At 36.6% G+C, this 17,797-nt stretch overlaps 1 protein-coding gene and 1 pseudogene across 1 annotated transcript; one reads left to right on the top strand and one right to left on the bottom strand.

The window, feature by feature from the left end:
- Window positions 1-266: 266 nt before the first annotated feature.
- Window positions 267-6,796, bottom strand: LOC137737696 (protein MICRORCHIDIA 7). Its single transcript, XM_068477240.2, has 19 exons — window positions 5,817-6,796; window positions 5,568-5,642; window positions 5,418-5,452; window positions 5,249-5,327; window positions 4,776-4,868; window positions 4,564-4,648; window positions 4,290-4,365; window positions 3,686-3,814; window positions 3,044-3,142; window positions 2,823-2,924; window positions 2,503-2,667; window positions 2,320-2,415; window positions 2,159-2,210; window positions 1,930-2,041; window positions 1,551-1,845; window positions 1,231-1,325; window positions 1,054-1,135; window positions 836-958; window positions 267-758 (listed from the first exon to the last, which is right to left on the bottom strand). The coding sequence occupies exons 1-19, from the start codon at window positions 6,298-6,300 to the stop codon at window positions 693-695; spliced, it is 2,343 nt and encodes a 780-aa protein (XP_068333341.2). The 5' UTR covers window positions 6,301-6,796; the 3' UTR covers window positions 267-692.
- A 9,432-nt stretch (window positions 6,797-16,228) lies between these two features.
- Window positions 16,229-17,373, top strand: LOC137738393 (indole-3-acetic acid-induced protein ARG7 pseudogene; annotated as a pseudogene).
- Window positions 17,374-17,797: the final 424 nt, after the last annotated feature.

Raw genomic sequence — 17,797 nt, forward strand, 5'->3', positions numbered from 1 at the left:
TGCTAAGAAAATACGTAGTGCTGGAGATGAAACGAGGAATGTAGAAATAGTTCTCTGTTGATAAAAACAATGAAACTACATAGACCAAAAGTGATTTCGAGCCAAAATGGTAACCGTACTTTTGACATAATTATTTTTGTTTTCAAATGAAGAAAGATTAGGCGAGACTAATTCTTTGACAATAGTCGCGTGCGAGGCACCTATCCTCTTCTGAAGAGGTGAGGACCATTACACCAAGAAACTACAGACTAGCTACCACCAGAAACTAAAGACAGACAATTTAAAATATATTTCTGTGCAATTATTACTTACAACAACAATGAACTAAACATTGGAAATTAGTTAAGCCGAAAAGAAATTCTTATGAAAATGTACATACTGACTCCCAAACCAAAAAGCCCTTCCAATCATACTTCAACCTTGCTACTTGCTCTTCCTAATCTGCAATGTTAATGCTATCAAAATTACGCAATTACCACATTGCCTTAACATTTAGCAGACAATGTGTATACAGGTTTTTCAGGTGAACTACACAAATCCTGATATGTAATATTCAGGTCAACTACACTCTAGCCTTCCTTCTAGAACACGGAATTCATTGGTTCTGAGAATATATGTACGGCAAGATACATGTAAATCAAAGCATGGGCACTCGCGCTTTTTGTGCCTTACTCATGCTCAACTTTAGGGTTCTATAGCTTCCTTCCTTCTAGCTCTTTCACCTTCTCAAGCAACTTGCCGATCGTGTTAGAAGCATCCTGCATCCAGGGAAAAAAAGATTTCTTAGAGAATGGACAAGTGAAGATGCAGAGAGCGGCTTGTGATATATCCCCACCGTTAGGCTTTTCCTTAATCTTTCCTCTTCTTGTTCTCGCTCGGCCTTTTCTTGCACTATTATTTCTAGGAAAGCCGATTGCTCTTTCTCCAACTCTTCTATTTTTCCTTTTGCCTGCTCAAGCTGATTAAAATGAAAAATGAAAAGCATGAGCATCGAAATTTAATTGACATGATAATGTACAGTTTAAGATAACTATTTAAAAATAGCACACTTACTTCAGTCCCAAGAGATTTGCACCTTTCACAACTGCGCTCGTTTAGCAATTTAGCCATTGCTGGACTGACAATTTCCTTCAAACTGCAAAGAGGAAGGACAACAATGAAATGGTAAGTTTTGAATAAAAAGACTATTTGCACAAGCACACAACGTAAGCGAGCTGAATTTTGCAGAACCTTTCTGTCGCTTCATGGGATTCCTTTTTCGACTTGGTTGAACACTCAGCATTGCAATCTGTAGAAACTTGTCCCACTCTGTTTGTAGCGACCGTCTGCTAACGGGAGCAAATACAAGCAATGAGCAAACTTGTGGTAGTGGGTAGCAAAATTTAGCGTACACAACAATCTATTAACTGTCTAATTCTCGACAGTTAACCATAAGGTCCACACTAATCTATTAACTCTTTTGTATTTGCTGCTACCACAATGTGCACAAGTGATCATATGATCTGAAGCAGAAATAAACACGAGTGAGAAGTAAAGGTAAAATAAAATGCCTTTGACTGTGAACGCGTAAGCATTTGAGGGACTCTTTCATCTGAAGCAGGATCTTGCTGAGGTTCAATACAAGAACGTGATGCCTCATAACAGCTCCCATTTTCACTTGAAACATTTACGGCTAATGATCCTTTTTCAAGTTTGTTACTGGACTTAAGTCGTCCACTACTAGAACCATGGCAATTCTGAATTACGCGACAGGATTTCCTTCTACCAGACACTGAAGGTTCTCTTTCTGGAAAATCAGTAGTACGTCTTACTGGAGCATACCCAACAGTCTGGCAATTTGCATACCTAGAAAAAATGGATCACAGTAAGTGAGATACAATCATACAAACAACCTCAAGTACTTAAGCAGCATTGAGGAAAAGAACAAACCAGTAATCCTTCTGAATTTTAACCAATTTATTCTCTAGTCTTGAAAGCACAGCTGTCCGCTCAAAGCCCTGTTTGTCGTGAGTTGGTTCAACAAAATCAGCTTCCAAAACACCTGTCACGGAGAGAGATGACAAGAGTGGGGTAACAAAATTAATCCATATCACAATTAGTCAATGCAACTCCGAGAAAAACACAATAACTAATCTGTTTGAGAAGTATTACAAAATACCTATAATGCCACGACCATGACTTGCGGCAGGATTCCACAGCCTCCAAAACGGCTGATAATGAAGTTTTTTCAGGCAAAATATGAGAAGAAAACAGAATACACTGTACAAGATTGCAAGTATTGTGCCTTATTATCAACAACAATTTAAATGAGACACTAACCTTAATCAGTCGATTTTTATGATAAACGCTGAACCCTTGGACATCAATATGATATTTTGCATCCTTTACAAAACCAAGTGTCACATTTGCAGTCATCTGTAAAAATAAGGGAATAATCAGTAATACTGTAAAATAAAATCATAAAAAGTAATGCTATTTCAAGATTAGTTATGGAGGTATTACATTTGCAACTTTTGGCGACAGTCCTTCCGGAAGTTGCAGAGGTCTGTATGTTACCTCCTTCGTTAACATCATATCATTAACTATATTATGATGTTCAACATCTTTCCCACGAAGAATAATTCTGAAGTTGTATGGAAGCCTGAGATAAAGAATTGATGCATAACTCTGGGAAAAAAAAAAAAAAAAAAAAAAGAATAAAGATGTTATGGTTATGATTGCTGATGTAAGATCGTATGTGAAACTGTCTTCTTCGAGAATTACAGTTTCTGTCACAGTGAATGTTGACATTCATTGAAGTTGAATGAGTTCTTCAAACATACCCTTAATGAATGCCGATAGGTTAAGAAGTGTCTACAGTTGGGATACCGTTTTGCCATCTGAATGTTCTTCTCATCCCTATTGACTCCTCTAATTTGAATATCCTGTCATTTCATGCACAAAAGATAAGAACCCAAATCTGAAAGTGCAGCGAAGGTACCCTACAATTTACAAGACTTAAGATAAAAAACAACGATCAATTGAAAAAGAGTCAAAATCTCACATGGGGATCAGTGTCGAAATCAAGTTCCAGTTTTCCTTCATCATCCTCCCAAAGGTTGTATATTATTATACGTGTACCATGCTCTTTAAAGAGATTAAACTACAGTGACAAAGGACAACAAGTGCATTATCATATTTAGGAGCTAAGTAACAATTTGTTTTGACATAATATTAAAGACAAACAATGGTGCCCTGAAACATAGCTATGAAATGTCAACGTGGTTATCAATACAAGTAGTGACAATTGTGCAAAACATTTGGTGTTTCACTGGAAACTTGAAGAATGCATTACAATGTACATTCCTGCACTCATATCTAAAGAAGTCTATATTTTCCTTTCTCAAAAATAAGTATTATTCAGAGCAATTTTGAGCAAAAGAGGATGAGTCATCAACCCAAGCCTCAAAAAGATATAAATAATAGAAAATTTGAGACAACAATAATGGTTACAAACCAAACCTTAAGAGTAGAATATTGTGCATTAATAAGAAGCAAAAACACAGTAAGTTGGATATCTCTCTCTCTCTCTCTCTCTCTCTCATAGTCAGATTATGCTACAAACTTGAAAAGGCAAAAGGGAAGTAGACCAAATGGGAAATGCCAAGTTCAAAAACAGAAGTTGAAAAGAAAAATTAAGAATTACCTGCTGAAGAAGATCTTCTTCGCTTAAATAAGGAGACCACTGCACTATGGTTGCTAAGTTCTTATGCCAGTCATCTGGAGAACCCCGCATCATCTTGTTCCAATCTTGGCCTCTTTTCTCATAATCAACCTTACAGTAAAAATAAATCATAATTAATGGAATAATGGAGAGAAATTAATGCGAGACTGATAATTAAGATCATTTCTCCAATTTTCCCAGTGATAAGCTTCTCTTACAAAATGCATCACTAATTTATTAAAAATGGTCCTTAACTAAACTTCCTGGAAAAAATAACATCACAACTTGTGGTAACAAGCACATCATTATAAAAAATTTAAAGCTACCTTTCGTCTGAATTATTTTTATTTCATCTTTTAATAAGTCTTAAACTTTAAGACATGCATTAGTAATAACATACTGACTTGATCAGAGCAATACGGTTCAAAAATCACAATACAAGGAAAGGATTAAGTAGCGTATGGTGATAATTAGGAAAGTTACAGTACAAAACTATAAACCCAAAAGCCTGGCTACAAAATCAGGGATGGTCAAAATGTTGTCATTATTTTACCACCAAAAAAGAAAAAAAAGAAACTCTGCTTACCATGGGAACCACAATATCTTCCTTTCCAGTACCCCTCAAAAAGGTGTAGGATAGCACTCCAATGGTCTGTGTCGGTCTAAGAGAAAAGAGTATGAGTCGGTTACTTTTCAATTTGACAAAATAAAAACATGAGGCAGATGACAAAATAAAAAGTAACAAAAGACTGCCGTTTCTGCAAGTCCTTATACTACAACCATGTAAAACTTCAGACTTCTAAGACCAAATGAATCAAGTTTCCAAGCTAGGGTTTAACAGAGACAGATTAAAAACAAACCTTCTCCCATCCTCCCCCTCACAACGAGAAAACACTATTACGTCTGCTCCAAGCCTCATAGTACTAGTCTTAAACCCATTGCCATCTGAAAAAGAAAATATTAAAAGAAAGAGAAAATTATTAGTGAAACAATCTTCTCTGTTATAGCAGTTATTCTCTACCCATTTACACAGGAAACTCTATAGTATAATGCTAGTAATATAGAAGCTCACATTGACCAATAGTATTTGCCAATTTGCTTTTTGCAGAATACCCAAGAGACATGCATTGTCGCATTTTTTCAGGCGTCATCCCACCACCGTCATCTGTAGTAAAAACAAGGTTAATAAAATGTAAAAATCAACTATTATCATTTGTACAAAGAGTTGAGATGTTTCAAGTCAAAGCGAAAAAAAAAAAAAAATAGGGAAGGGAAAAGCAATTGTGATCTTAAAAACTCAAGCTGAGCACATATGTCTTAGAACACAGATGGAACTGCGAACACCACTTTGTGATACCTACAGCTACCCTGGTCCCCGGATACCAATATAACTAATATCGAAACAGTATATGCAAATAAAGGCCACTACTAAATCAGTCAACTAAGAACCAATTAGAAATCATAAATGGTAATGCCTGCACCCTATCGATACAAATAGTTCACCATGCGCGAGAAGAAATATGACAAAACTATGGAGAAGCATACCTTCAACCATCAACATCTCATTACCATCTTTTTTGTTTCTCACCATGTCAACACAAACATGGTTGGCCCCATTGCAGACCTACGCCAACATAAATAGTCAAGACGCACTTCCATATTCCTTAAATTTTTGAAGAAAAGAAAAGGAAAAAGAAAATATATGTTCAATAACCTCATCTAAAGCATTGTCTAGGAGCTCCGCAAAAGCTGCAAACAGAAGATCACAGTCAGCCAAATTCCAGTATTGCATAACCAAATTCTTTTCACTCGGGGAAATGAAAAAACAAGTAATCCATCGTTCACAACTTCAGTGACAATGTACCTCCCAGAGCCCACTTATGGCTGGTTGCATTTGAATGGAGAAACTTGGGATGAACCCTAACATGGTCCATGCCAGCTGCAAAATCCAAAAACATCCGAAAACGATTAGCAAATTACCATCAGACTCTCCTAAAACACTCCAACAAAGACATGTATAGCAAGATTCCAATGAAAAAAGACTTGCAGAGGAAGAAAACAAATTGTCAAACACTTGGTAAACAAAAACAAAGAGCCAGAAGCATTAACTTACCAGACGAAAACCCAGAAATGGCAATGCCTCCACTGTCACCCTCATAATCCCCTGCTTTCCAAAACTGCTTGCATCCCCTTATAACCGGGCCCACCTGGTTATTACAACCGGACCCACTCGGCAAGCACATTGTCGAGGCGGGCAAAACCAGAGCCAGAGGCAACTCCTTGGACAATTCCAACGGCGGGAGAGGACGCAGAAACCCTACCGGCAACACGAACCCCCTTTCACCGTCGCGTTTCGCCTTCTTCGCCGCCGGAGCATCATCCCCTCCATCCGCCAAATCGCGATCGTCGCCGTTCAACTTGCTCGTCACGGAATCGAACAAGGAATTGGTCTGAAGGTCTTCGATGTCGGAAGAATTGACGGAACTGGCGCTACTGCTACTGCTACTATCGCTGCTTAATGGGATTGGCAGAAGGTTGGGGATTTGGTAGGGTTTCTCGGAGGGTTCTTGCTTGACGTTAACGGCGCTGGAGGCCATGGTTTGAAGGGCAATGCGGGAAATTTACAGCGACGGATTGTGGGTTTTTTTGGGTTAGGGTTTGTCTGGGGACTGGGAAAACGCGAGAAAATTTCAGAGGATTTTGAAATTGGAAGGAGAAATCGAAACGACGACGGAGAGGGAAGAAGAAGACGGACGGTTACGTCACTCTCGGAAGTTCGGGAACAAAAGTGGCGCGACTCTGTAACAGAAGCAGAGATAAAATTAGGATGGAAGTTTTGCACGCGAGAGGCACGTGGATAATAACGGGCATTCACGCGGCGTGTTTCACCGTTGGTGGTGCGCGGCCCTGGCGGTTACTCACTCAATTGGCGCTGCAGTTCGGAGCTAATTCCAGAATGGCAAAAAAAAAGCAAAGCAGAAAAGCACTAGGAAAACATGCTCGGAGTTGCTTTTGGAATGATTGGAAGTCTAAAATAATTGTTGGTAGTTCGAGTGAGTTGACTCGATACAAGCCAAGAAGGATGTGAAGAGTAGTCTCACATCAGAGAAGCACAACAATTATCTATCAAATTCACTCTTAATTGCACTGATATTCGTTTTGATAATATACTCATGAATTAACAGCTTCGATATCTACATTTCAATACAAATTTCTTGTGTTTTATTGCATTGATAAATAAGTACGCATTTTCTTAAAATTAGAGCTCATTAGTCTTGTTAAGGATAAATCTAGCAAGACAAAATTTACAAACTAATGATGTGTCATTAATAAGAAACGAGCACGTTTATTAACACTTAAGCAATAACTCAATTGTTAACTTCCATCTCATTTAATTTACAAATTTTGTCTACAATTTTATTCTCTTTAACATTACCCGTCCTGTTAATACTAGTCGGGGCAATTTTGAGATTAATGAAAATTTAACCAAACACATATACTAAATTGTCGTTTAATTTTTGTTTGTACTTTTATTGAAATTGATTAAAAAAAAAATGAAAACTACCTTTATTGTTTTCAAAATTTGACTTTTAGTTTTTTTAGTTTTTATTTTTTTTAACTGAAAATATTCCCAAAGTAGTTTTTTCATAAAATAATTAGATACTAACAATTAAAAATAAAATATTTATCAAACGACCTCTAAATAAATTTTGAATCAGATCTGCCGAACCTTGCTCTGCCAGATCTATCATAGTTTGTCTCTATCTGGAGCTCAATATGAGTCTTTTCTTTGTGCCAGACCTATAAACCTTGCTCAGGAATATTTGAGCTCTACATCAGGACCTCCAATTGTGATTTCTCTTGGCAAGGATTTTGCAATAAGATATATATTAATTGAGCACTAGCATATGGGCCCAATCAAACCCCCATGTTAATTTCACCATTTGTATTCTTGAAAAGATTGTAAAACCAGGCACTGACCGTATACCACCCAGGCTGGTTGGGCTGAGGTGTTTTTGCCACCGCTTTGCCCAAAACATGCCAAGGCTTATCCTAAAACTAGTTTTTAAAAAAAATTAATAATGGCAAAGCTAGAATTTCATCGCAATAAAAGAAAAATAAAAAAATTCTCAAATTTGTATAAATACTATGATTCACAAAGTTTTGCCAATTATATAGCACTTGTAGATTTATGTTTTATATCAAAATTAGTCTTCCATTTATAAATGCAAGGCCAATGTATTCCCAAGCATGTGTAAATCTCAATAAATAAGATCCATAAACAACACCAGATATGAACCTGTAAATCTGTAATGATCAATACGCAGTAATCAAGCTCTTCCTCACTATTACAAATGGTGACTGCATAATCGTGGTGCGGCTGCTAATGAGAGGACCTCGCTTATATAGGTGTGTGTGTGTGTTATGTTAGGTTTCAAACCTATTATCGAAAGAAAAAAATCTAATTCAGCCCAAGCCCAAATTGTTCGGTTGTCAGACATATTATTGAGATTAATTTCATTCAAATAATTAAATACGTTACGAAAAATAATAAATAAATATATAACATTGTTGTAGCCTATTTTATTTGACAGGAGAAGGGGGCCGGCGGCACATAGAGAGAAAATAGAGAGATGTGTTTGTAGTGTAGAGCAATGTGTGTGTTATTCCCTCTACGCAGTGCCTTTATTTATAGTAATAAGAGAGAGAAGAAATCCTTATCCTCCAAGCAATACAAGTCCATATAGGAAAGAATAACTATAATCAAATCTAATCTAGGATTTACACAATCACACTTAAACTAGAAGTTTATAACACTCCCCCTTGAGTGTGTAAATGCTCAAGTAGATTCAGCATCATGTAGAGATTAAAGAAGTTGACTCGTCGGCACTTATTCTGGGAACATGTTATTCTAAATAAGGTAGGAACTTGCATAAGGAAGTAAGTCTCATAGAAAACCATATGACTATGGTAAAAACTTGAGTAGGGACAAAACCCATAGTCTAAGGAAAACTGCGTGAGAAATGCAAAGTCAAATGAAACGTCTACGAGACGTCATCGGGGATATGATCAACCCAATGTGGGTGCCTCGTTAAAACCTAGTGGGAAAAATGCTCCTAACTGTAGGGAAAAATAGTATACTAAGATCAAGCAAGTATACTTCAGGATACTCCCCTTGAGTTTGACATAATTCCAAAGAGAACTAGCAATGTTACAACTCAGAAAGTTTATGCATACCAATTCCTTGAACAAGCTTCTGAAACATCGCCTTAGGTAGTGATTTGGTGAAGAGGTAGGCCAGATTGTCTTGTGAATGGATTTGCGTGACTTCAATCTTTTGATTATCTTGTTGTTGATGTGAGAAGAAGAACATCGGCACAATATGCTTGGTGTTGTCTCATTTGATGTAACTTTTCTTAAATTGTTCGATGCATGCTTCGTTGTCTTCATAGATCGTCCTCGGGACATCAACAACGGGGTAAAGATTGCAAGATCATATAAGTATTATGCGTCGGTATAACCAACAAGGCAAGAATCGACTCGAGATAAGGGGGTGCGGTATCACTCGAGGATCCGTAGGGATAGAACAAGCTCAGATCCGTAGTACCTTTAAGGTAGCGGAAAATGTCTTTAACACCAGTCCAGTGTCTGCATGTTGGTACATTACTGTATCTTATCAAAAGATTAACAATGAAGGAGATGTCGAGTCTAGTGCATTGAGCTAAGTACAATAAAGCGCCTATCGCACTTAAATAAGGAACTTCAGGCTTCAAAATCTCTTTATCATCCTCTTTTGGATGGAAGGGATCCCATTTTGCATCTAGCAATCGAAAAACCATATGAGTACTCGAAGACTTCACTTTATCTTCATTAAAGCGGCACAACACATTCTGGGTGTAGTTCATTTGATGTATTAAGATTCCATCTGAACGGTGCTCTATCTCGAGACCGAGACAGTATTGAGTTTTTCCTAAATCTTTCATCTCAAATTCCAACTTTAAGTGTATGGCAATTCTCGCGAGTTCTTCAGGAGTTTCGATATGGTTCATGTCATCGACATATACTGTAACTATAGTAAAACTTGAATGTGACTTCTTAATGAACACACAAGGGCATAGTTCGTTGTTCATATATCCTTGGCTAGTCAAATACTCACTCATACGGTTATACCAGATTCTTCTATATTGCTTCAAACCGTAGAGTAAACGTCTCAGCTGAATTAAGAGTGTGTTCCAGGGTTTGGAAATATTTGATTCAGTCAATGTAAGTCATTCGGGAATTTTCATATAAATTTTTGTATCAATATCTTCATAGAGATATGCAGTTACTATATCCATCAGCTGCATACTTAGTTTTTCAGAAACTACCAAACTGATAAGGTAGCAAAAAGTAATCACATCCATAATGGGTGAATAAGTTTCGTCATAATCAATCCTGGGGCCTTGTGAGAAGCCTTGCGTAACAAGATGAGCTTTGTAATGCATAATTTCGTTCTTCTCATTACGCTTTCCAACGAAAACCTACTTGTAACCAACGAGCTTCATATGTGGAAGAGTAGGAGTTACAGGTCCAAACACCTTACGTTTCGCAAGTGAATAGAGTTTAACTTGGATTGTTTGTTTCCAGTTTGACCAATCGGTTCTATATCGATATTCATCAACGAAACGGGGTTCAATGTCATTGCTCAACATGATCTTAGTAGCTACTGCATATGTTAATGCATCGTCGACGATCATCTCATTTCTACACCAAACATTATTGAAGCTAGCATAATAGACCGAAATCTCACGAATCTCGAGAGGTGGATTCGTCTCTTTAAGGACGCTTCCGTAATCTAGAATTTTCTCATGAGTTGGATATAATGAGTAATTGACAGTCAAATTCACAATGGGCTCTTCAGGTGCCTGTGTTATGGGTTTCCTCTTCCGAGAGTGTGAATTTTTTGAACCAAGAGATCTGCCACGGTTTTGTGTAGGGGCAAATGATTGGCTAGCCATTAATGTACGTGGATCACCAAAGTTAGCGTCCCGGGCCTCCAGGAAGGAAGTCTATCGTACATTTGGTACATCCATCTTTGCAGACACATTCACAGTTGGAATATGTGATATTGTCATTCACGCTATATCAGTGAAAGCATCAACATGTTCTGAGCTATGCTCTGGAGATCTAATATACGTTGCATTACCATCTCAGACTGAGCGGTGCAGGGATCTAAATGAGACAAAGTGGAAGTCATCCACGATAATTCGCTTAGTTCTTCAGGAATGTTGACGTTCTTATCTCCCCTTAACAACGGAAAGACTATCTCATAGAAGTGACAATCCGTGAAACGAGCGGTAAATAGTGCTTGTCAAAGGTTCTAAGTAACGAACGATCGAAAGAGAATCATATCCGAGGTAGATTCTCATCCTTCGCTGATGGCCTATTTTTGCACGTAAGGGCAGCGAAATTAGCACATAGACTACACAACCAAAAACGCGCAGATGCGATATGTCGAATTAGTATCTGGTAACCAACTGAAGGGCGTTAGATGGTTAGGTCGCAAAGGCCTCAGGCGGACCTACATGGTTGCGTGCAATATTGCATGGCCCCAAGCAGCGATCAGGATCTTAGTATTATGACCAATGATCGAGCAATCATTTGTAAGCGCTTAATGAATGCATTTGCCAAGCTATTATGGGTGTGAACATAGGGTACAAGATGTTCAACTTCAACCGTAACCGACATGCAATAGTCATCAAAAATTTTAGATGTGAATTCTCCAACATATCCAATCGAATAGATTTGATCGAATAATCAGGGTGGTGAGCCCTGAGCTTGATAACCTGAGCCAACATTTTGGAAAGTGCAGTTTTCCTTGTGGACAACAAGCACATGTGTGACCAATGTGTGGAAACGTTAACCAAAACCATAAAATATCTAAATGGTTCGCATAGAGGGTGAATCGGTCCACAAATGTCCCTCTGAATCCTTTGTGGAAAAATAGGAGGATTAGAATGAATCTTGTCATAAGAAGGCTTAAAATAAGCTTTCCCATGGAGCAAGTTTGACATGCAATTCCTTGAATCGAACCTAAATTTCGGGTTAGTGGATGCATGTGTGATGATTTGAGGATACGGCGCATCGCTGTTTGTCCAAGGGATCCCAAAAGATCATACCAAAGTGTAATTTCGTGCGCAGTCCTAGAGGTAGGGCCGGCCACATAGTGGCTTTCTATAGGGCGTATAGTCGTAGTATACAGATTACTTGGGATACGCTCCATCTTCTCTAGAATACGATTCTGGCCATATTCGTAGGAAGTTATGCACATAAATTCAACTATGTTTTCTACATAGGCTTCAATGTGGTAATTATTATCTCTAATTTCCTTGAAACTCAACGTCGTTCTTTCGGAACGTGGAGAATAAAGTGCCTCATCAATGGTAAAAATTGTACCATTGGACAACATTATATGTGCCTTACTATATCATTCAATCAGGTTGGATGACCCTGAGAGGATTGTCAGAGGTGCATTCTTCGGTATGAAGTTAGTGAAATAAATGCGTTCACGCAAAACGATGTGCGTGGTTGCACTATCTGCTAGACAACTAACTTCCCCACTAGTCATACCTTGAATGAAAATTAATTTGAATCGGTCACATACATAAAAGTTCTCAAAACAAATATTCATTCAAAATAATTTTAAGTTATCAAATATTTTAAGTATTTGGATCTAAACTAATATAACCTTGTGACTAATATGCATTTGATTCTCACATGTCCTCAAAACGAGTCTATAGACCTGTTAACTTTATTAAATAATAATTTTACAGTGGAGGCATAAAAATCCAAAGACATGCATGCATCATACTATTAAAATAGTACCTCTAATTAACAAGCACGAATGTAACGTATTACCAAACTTATTCCCCCAAATTTAGGCCCTGCAATCTGTCTCTCAAATTATTTGTTTACTTAATGATAAATCATTTTGAATATGTCTGACTTAGCTAAAATTGAAGACGTAATATACTAGAAGATGTGGCAAGTATTTAATCATCTAACTCAATATGTGGCACTTTATCGTAAATTTATAAACGCGATAATGTTTGATACATTAGTTGTTATGATCACTTCAACAATCGTAATTAATTTGCTATTAAGTTGTCAAATCAATTTTTAAAGACAACAATTTGGCAATTCAGTTTTCAGACCGACAAATATATTTACGTACAAATTAATTTTAAGCTCTTGGTGATGTCGCATGGTAGAAGGATTTTCGACTTATTTTCTTTGGGAATATATTATAGGTACTTGAATCCTCACGATTTTTAAAGTCGACGGATTGACTTCTACTTGTGTTTGGAATTAAAAACCCGTAAGCTAATGGGTGATCCAGTTTGGAACATATTTATTGGTTATATTGGTCGTTTCATTTCTAATTCTTTTTGTTTTGGTGAAAATTCCTTTCTAATTCTAATACAGGTGAGTCTGCCTCTTTGCACGGTTGCCCTTCATGGTAGCTGAAGTAGACGGCCTAAGGCCTCCTTTAGAATATATATATATATATATATATATATATATATATATATATATATATATATTAATAGTATATTAATATTTCAAACCTTGTATCCGTTCAAATAAGAAGTCTAATACCTTTTTTTTTTTGAACAAATGAAGTCTAATACCTTAAGCCTTTGTCTAAATACAACGGCCAATTGGGTTGAGCAGCTGAATCCAACATTTATAAGATTTAATTGTTTATTCTAATTAATTTAAATAAATAAATAAAAACATGTTTTGTACGTGAAAGGTGAAGTTTTAAGCGACTCAAACATGTTCTTATTGACTTGAAAAACAAACATGTGAATTTACTTCTTATGTCACACTCTCCAAACTACTAGACATACCAAACTCTAAACGGCAGAACACTTTGGCATTTTCCGCATATTCTGATTGGTTCCTTTCTCAATAGACAAAACACCAAAACTCTCAAGCACCTTTGTATATCTTTCTTATTTTGATATTATTTTTAATGATATCTGATGTCGAAATATAATTTTTCATGTATTTAGTGAAATTTTTTTTATATGTATCAATTTACAAAGAGTCGAAGTCAGAGATAAAAAAACTCTAGAATCCCACTTTGAAAACTCTCCTAAGGCTTCCAAATTCTCAAGGTTGGCCTTGCCTCTTTATCAGGGAGTTCATAGCAAAGTGTGATCACTAAATATGTACAAAATACAGTATTATTTTAAATAAATTTAACGAGTTAAAGCGATCACATGAAACTTGTCCCAATTATCTATAGCACGAGGAATAAACTAATATAATACTTGGTTCCTTATTAGTAAAAACATCATATATTTAACGAAATGACACTTATGATAATTAGATTAGGTATCGAAATTGTAATCTATAAAAGTCAAATTTGAGACTTATAAGTAGAGTTTGTAAAAATATATATCACTAATGTATAATACTAGTGACCACAAGTGTCCAACTATTTTTCGGTAACGATAGCAGAGAGCACACACTTTGTGTGTGTGAACAATTTCTCTTAATAAATGCATATTACTGTTTTGTCCTTCTTATGTAAATATTGTGTATCAAAAGTGAGGGTAAAATTGGAAAAACAAGTATATAATTGTCATTTTCTGGAAAAAAAAAAAAGATGGTAAAATAGAAAAAATAGGGATATGATTGTTATTTTGTCAAAAGGTACAAAATTACTATTTTGCCCTCATTTTGTCAATAGTGTGAATCAAAAGTGAGGGCAAAATAGGAAAAAGCTGGAAAAAAAAAGTTGGCAATGAAGGTTCACTTAATAATAGTATAGATAAGGGGTACATCACCCCAAAACGAACTTAATAAATTATTACAAACTATTCGAATTCTAGCTTCAGCCTCCAATCATATCATCAAATAAATGAGTTTCAATTCATTTAGGTGAATTCTCAAAATAATAACACTCAAGATTCACATTATATAAGTAAAAAAAAAAACAAAAGATTCACATTGTAATTCCAATTAACAAGTATCCAATTTTTAGTAGACTGAATGATATATAACTTCTGTTGGGTAACCAATTAGAAGGCACTGCATACGTATATAGTTCAGCTAAGGCGAGGCTAGGTTTGTATATTTATTTTTCACGTGATATATAGGATGGATTAGGTTCATCGAATGGAGGTATATATCTTCTGCTCGAGCAAAGTTTATTCAGAGCCGTCATTATATATAGATTTACTAACTCAACTGCTAGCTTTCTTAAGTCAAATGATTATCTGCCATATATGAACACTAGTGTTTATTTATTTTCAATACTGAATAGGTCAACCCAATAAGTTCATTGAGAATTAGATATTTAAAATGCAAGAAAAAGTCGACAAACAAACAAATTATTACTATTGTGGAATAGATTTTTCTTTGTGCCTGAAAACACAGACATATACCATATCTCATTACACAAGTAATGGGATACTTGGAAAAAAAATAGAGTATGGTTCTCTTCCCTCCTATTCCCATCATATTCCCTCCCTTCCTCTCACACATTGTCTTTTATCTTATTGCCTTTATAAAAAAAATCAATATAAGATGTTGACGTGGCTTAACCATAATTATTCAAGTAGGAGGGGAGGGAAGGGGAGAAAGATTAGGAGGGGAGAGAATTATCTTCCAAAAAAATTCCTCCACTTGTATAATAACTTATGACATACCGCTTTGTGTTTCGGTCACACTGAAAAATCTCTTTTGCTGCTAGCCAGTAATGGTATAAACTGTAACTAGCTCACACCCACACAATTTCAAGCGTATTTTGATGTAGACCACCATTAAGTATCGAACAATGGAAGAAAGTCAAGAAAGTTGATGTTTTAACTTAACCAATTGGCAATATGATGTATAAACTCATGGTCCTTCCTCTTATCAATGTGGGATTCATTCTAAATATGCCTCCTCACGTGTAGCGAATTTTCATGTCTAACACGTGGACAATACAACTCCGATGACATGAAGCGCGTGTGACCATTGGGCTTCACACATGGGACAACCTGCTCTAATACCATAAAGAAAATTGATGTTCCACCATAAAACCAATTGGCAATATAAGAGTAACCCAACTTACTTATAAGCCCATGCAAAGTTTTTCCTCTCATCAACATGTGACTCGTTCTCAAAATCTTAAATTCAAACTAGCCCATTGATATACGGTTACTTCTTTTAAAACAAATATATGTTTGCAACTACTCAAGATTTGCGATCACTTCTACAACTTGAACAATTCTTGTTAATAGTTAGAGATCTAATCTACGTGACAAATTATTATGTGTAACGACAATAATAATACTTTGAGTAAACTAGTATCTCTACATCTGGATATCACGGGAATGAACTTCAACTTATAATGTCAACAAAGTACATCACGCTATTGGCCCAAGATAGTAAATAAGTCTCCCTTTCCAACGTGTAATGATAAAATAATAGTTTTTATGGGCATTATCCTATTTATATACCACCTCCTCCATGCCAAGATTGCCCCATCAGAGACGCAAAGTGCAACCAGAGAGCTTATCTCGTCAGGCTTTTCTCTGCTTCCTATCCCCTTTATATCCTCACTCACCTCCTGGCATTCCTGAAAACCCTTCTCCCTCTCTCTCTCTCTCTCTCTCTCGATCTGATGCCCAACACAACCACCACTACTTGAATCCTTGATTCTTTTCCGAGCCCTCTATCCATATTTTGCATGATCCTTCACTCGTTTGTTCATTGAGAAAGTATGAGTAACACGATGATTCCACGAGTGAAAGTCATGGTTTATTTGGTCTACGACAGGGGTTAATTCCACACACATCTGATCCAATCCTTTCACAAATTTTTCGTGCCCTCTGTTTATCTTGTTCTAATTCTCCTTCAAACTAAATTGATGGAAGGTGGTGTTGTGTTTTGTTTTTAAAACCCAACATCCACAAATAAATCCTTTTTTTCTATCCGTTGTTTAGTTTCAGTAAGTCTTGTACACGAAAAGATAAGATGGGTTTGATAACCAAAACATGGAAGCGGTGCAAATCAATAGGCCGGGGTCGTCCTACTAATTTGCATGGAATGGTGCCTGCTCTGACCACCAAGAGCAAGTCATGCCCACATATCAAACTCGGGATGCTTGAGGAAAAGCGTGCGAGCAAGCGCCAAGTGGCTCCTGAAGGTTGCTTTACAGTCTATGTCGGACCCCAAAAGCAAAGGTTCGTGGTCAAAACGGAACACGCAAACCATCCTCTCTTCAAGATGCTGCTTGAAGAAGCCGAGTCTGAATTTGGGTATGACAGTCGAGGTCCTCTTGTGCTTCCTTGTAACGTTGAGATATTCTACAAGGTTTTGGTGGAAATGGATGATTGTGGCGAACAAAAGGTTCCTCGAGGGTGGGGCTTGGCTAAGCGTTATGGTTCTTACAGTGTTCTTAGCCCGTCTCGGATGGTTGCTATCAATCAGTTCTAGTTATCATGCATGTGTAAAATTGATATAGCTTGCTTGGTTGATGATGATACATATGGGTTGATGTATAATTTCTGGGATTTAACAATAGCCTTGTTAAATATTAGGATCGGAGAGGATGAGGATGAAAGAAATTCAAGCTATGTTTGTAATACATAATTAGTTCTCATATATATAAATCTTGTTATGTTTTGTAATTTGGGTATCCATCTGTTAAATCATCTCTTGTCGTTCAACTGCTTAATTAGTTGCTTTATCTTAGCTCTTAATCAGCATGTAATCTCTTTGGTATGCTAAAATCTACAAACAACTAGTTTTACAAGTTGTTATCATGGAACTGGTGTAATAAGATCACTAAAAGTACAAACCATGCATCATTGGTGCGTAATATATCTGGTAAATTAATATTAACTAAGAATACTATAATTAGGGTTATAATCCAATGTATCTTGATAATATTGGTAGCAACTTGCAAACAAATTAAGCTGCGAATATGCTATAAAAGAACGTCATCATACACTGTGTGTGTGTGTGTGTGTGTGTGTGTGTGTGTGTATGGATGATCTGAAAGGATAAGATGAGAACAACGAATTGAGGGGACCTAGCTACCTGAGTTGAACA

Source organism: Pyrus communis, chromosome 13 (genome assembly GCF_041283825.1).
Source record: "Pyrus communis isolate YQ-2024b chromosome 13, ASM4128382v1, whole genome shotgun sequence".
NCBI classification, from domain to species: domain Eukaryota; kingdom Viridiplantae; phylum Streptophyta; class Magnoliopsida; order Rosales; family Rosaceae; genus Pyrus; species Pyrus communis.

Coding starts and splice junctions, on each gene's coding strand:
- LOC137737696 (XM_068477240.2), bottom strand. CDS start 6,300: ATGGCCTCCAGCGCCGTTAACGTCAAGCAAGAACCCTCCGAGAAACCC. Junction 2,925..3,043: donor ATTTCGACACTGATCCCCAT/GTGAGATTTTGA, acceptor ATGAAATGACAG/GATATTCAAATTAGAGGAGT. Junction 759..835: donor GATTAAGGAAAAGCCTAACG/GTGGGGATATAT, acceptor CCCTGGATGCAG/GATGCTTCTAACACGATCGG.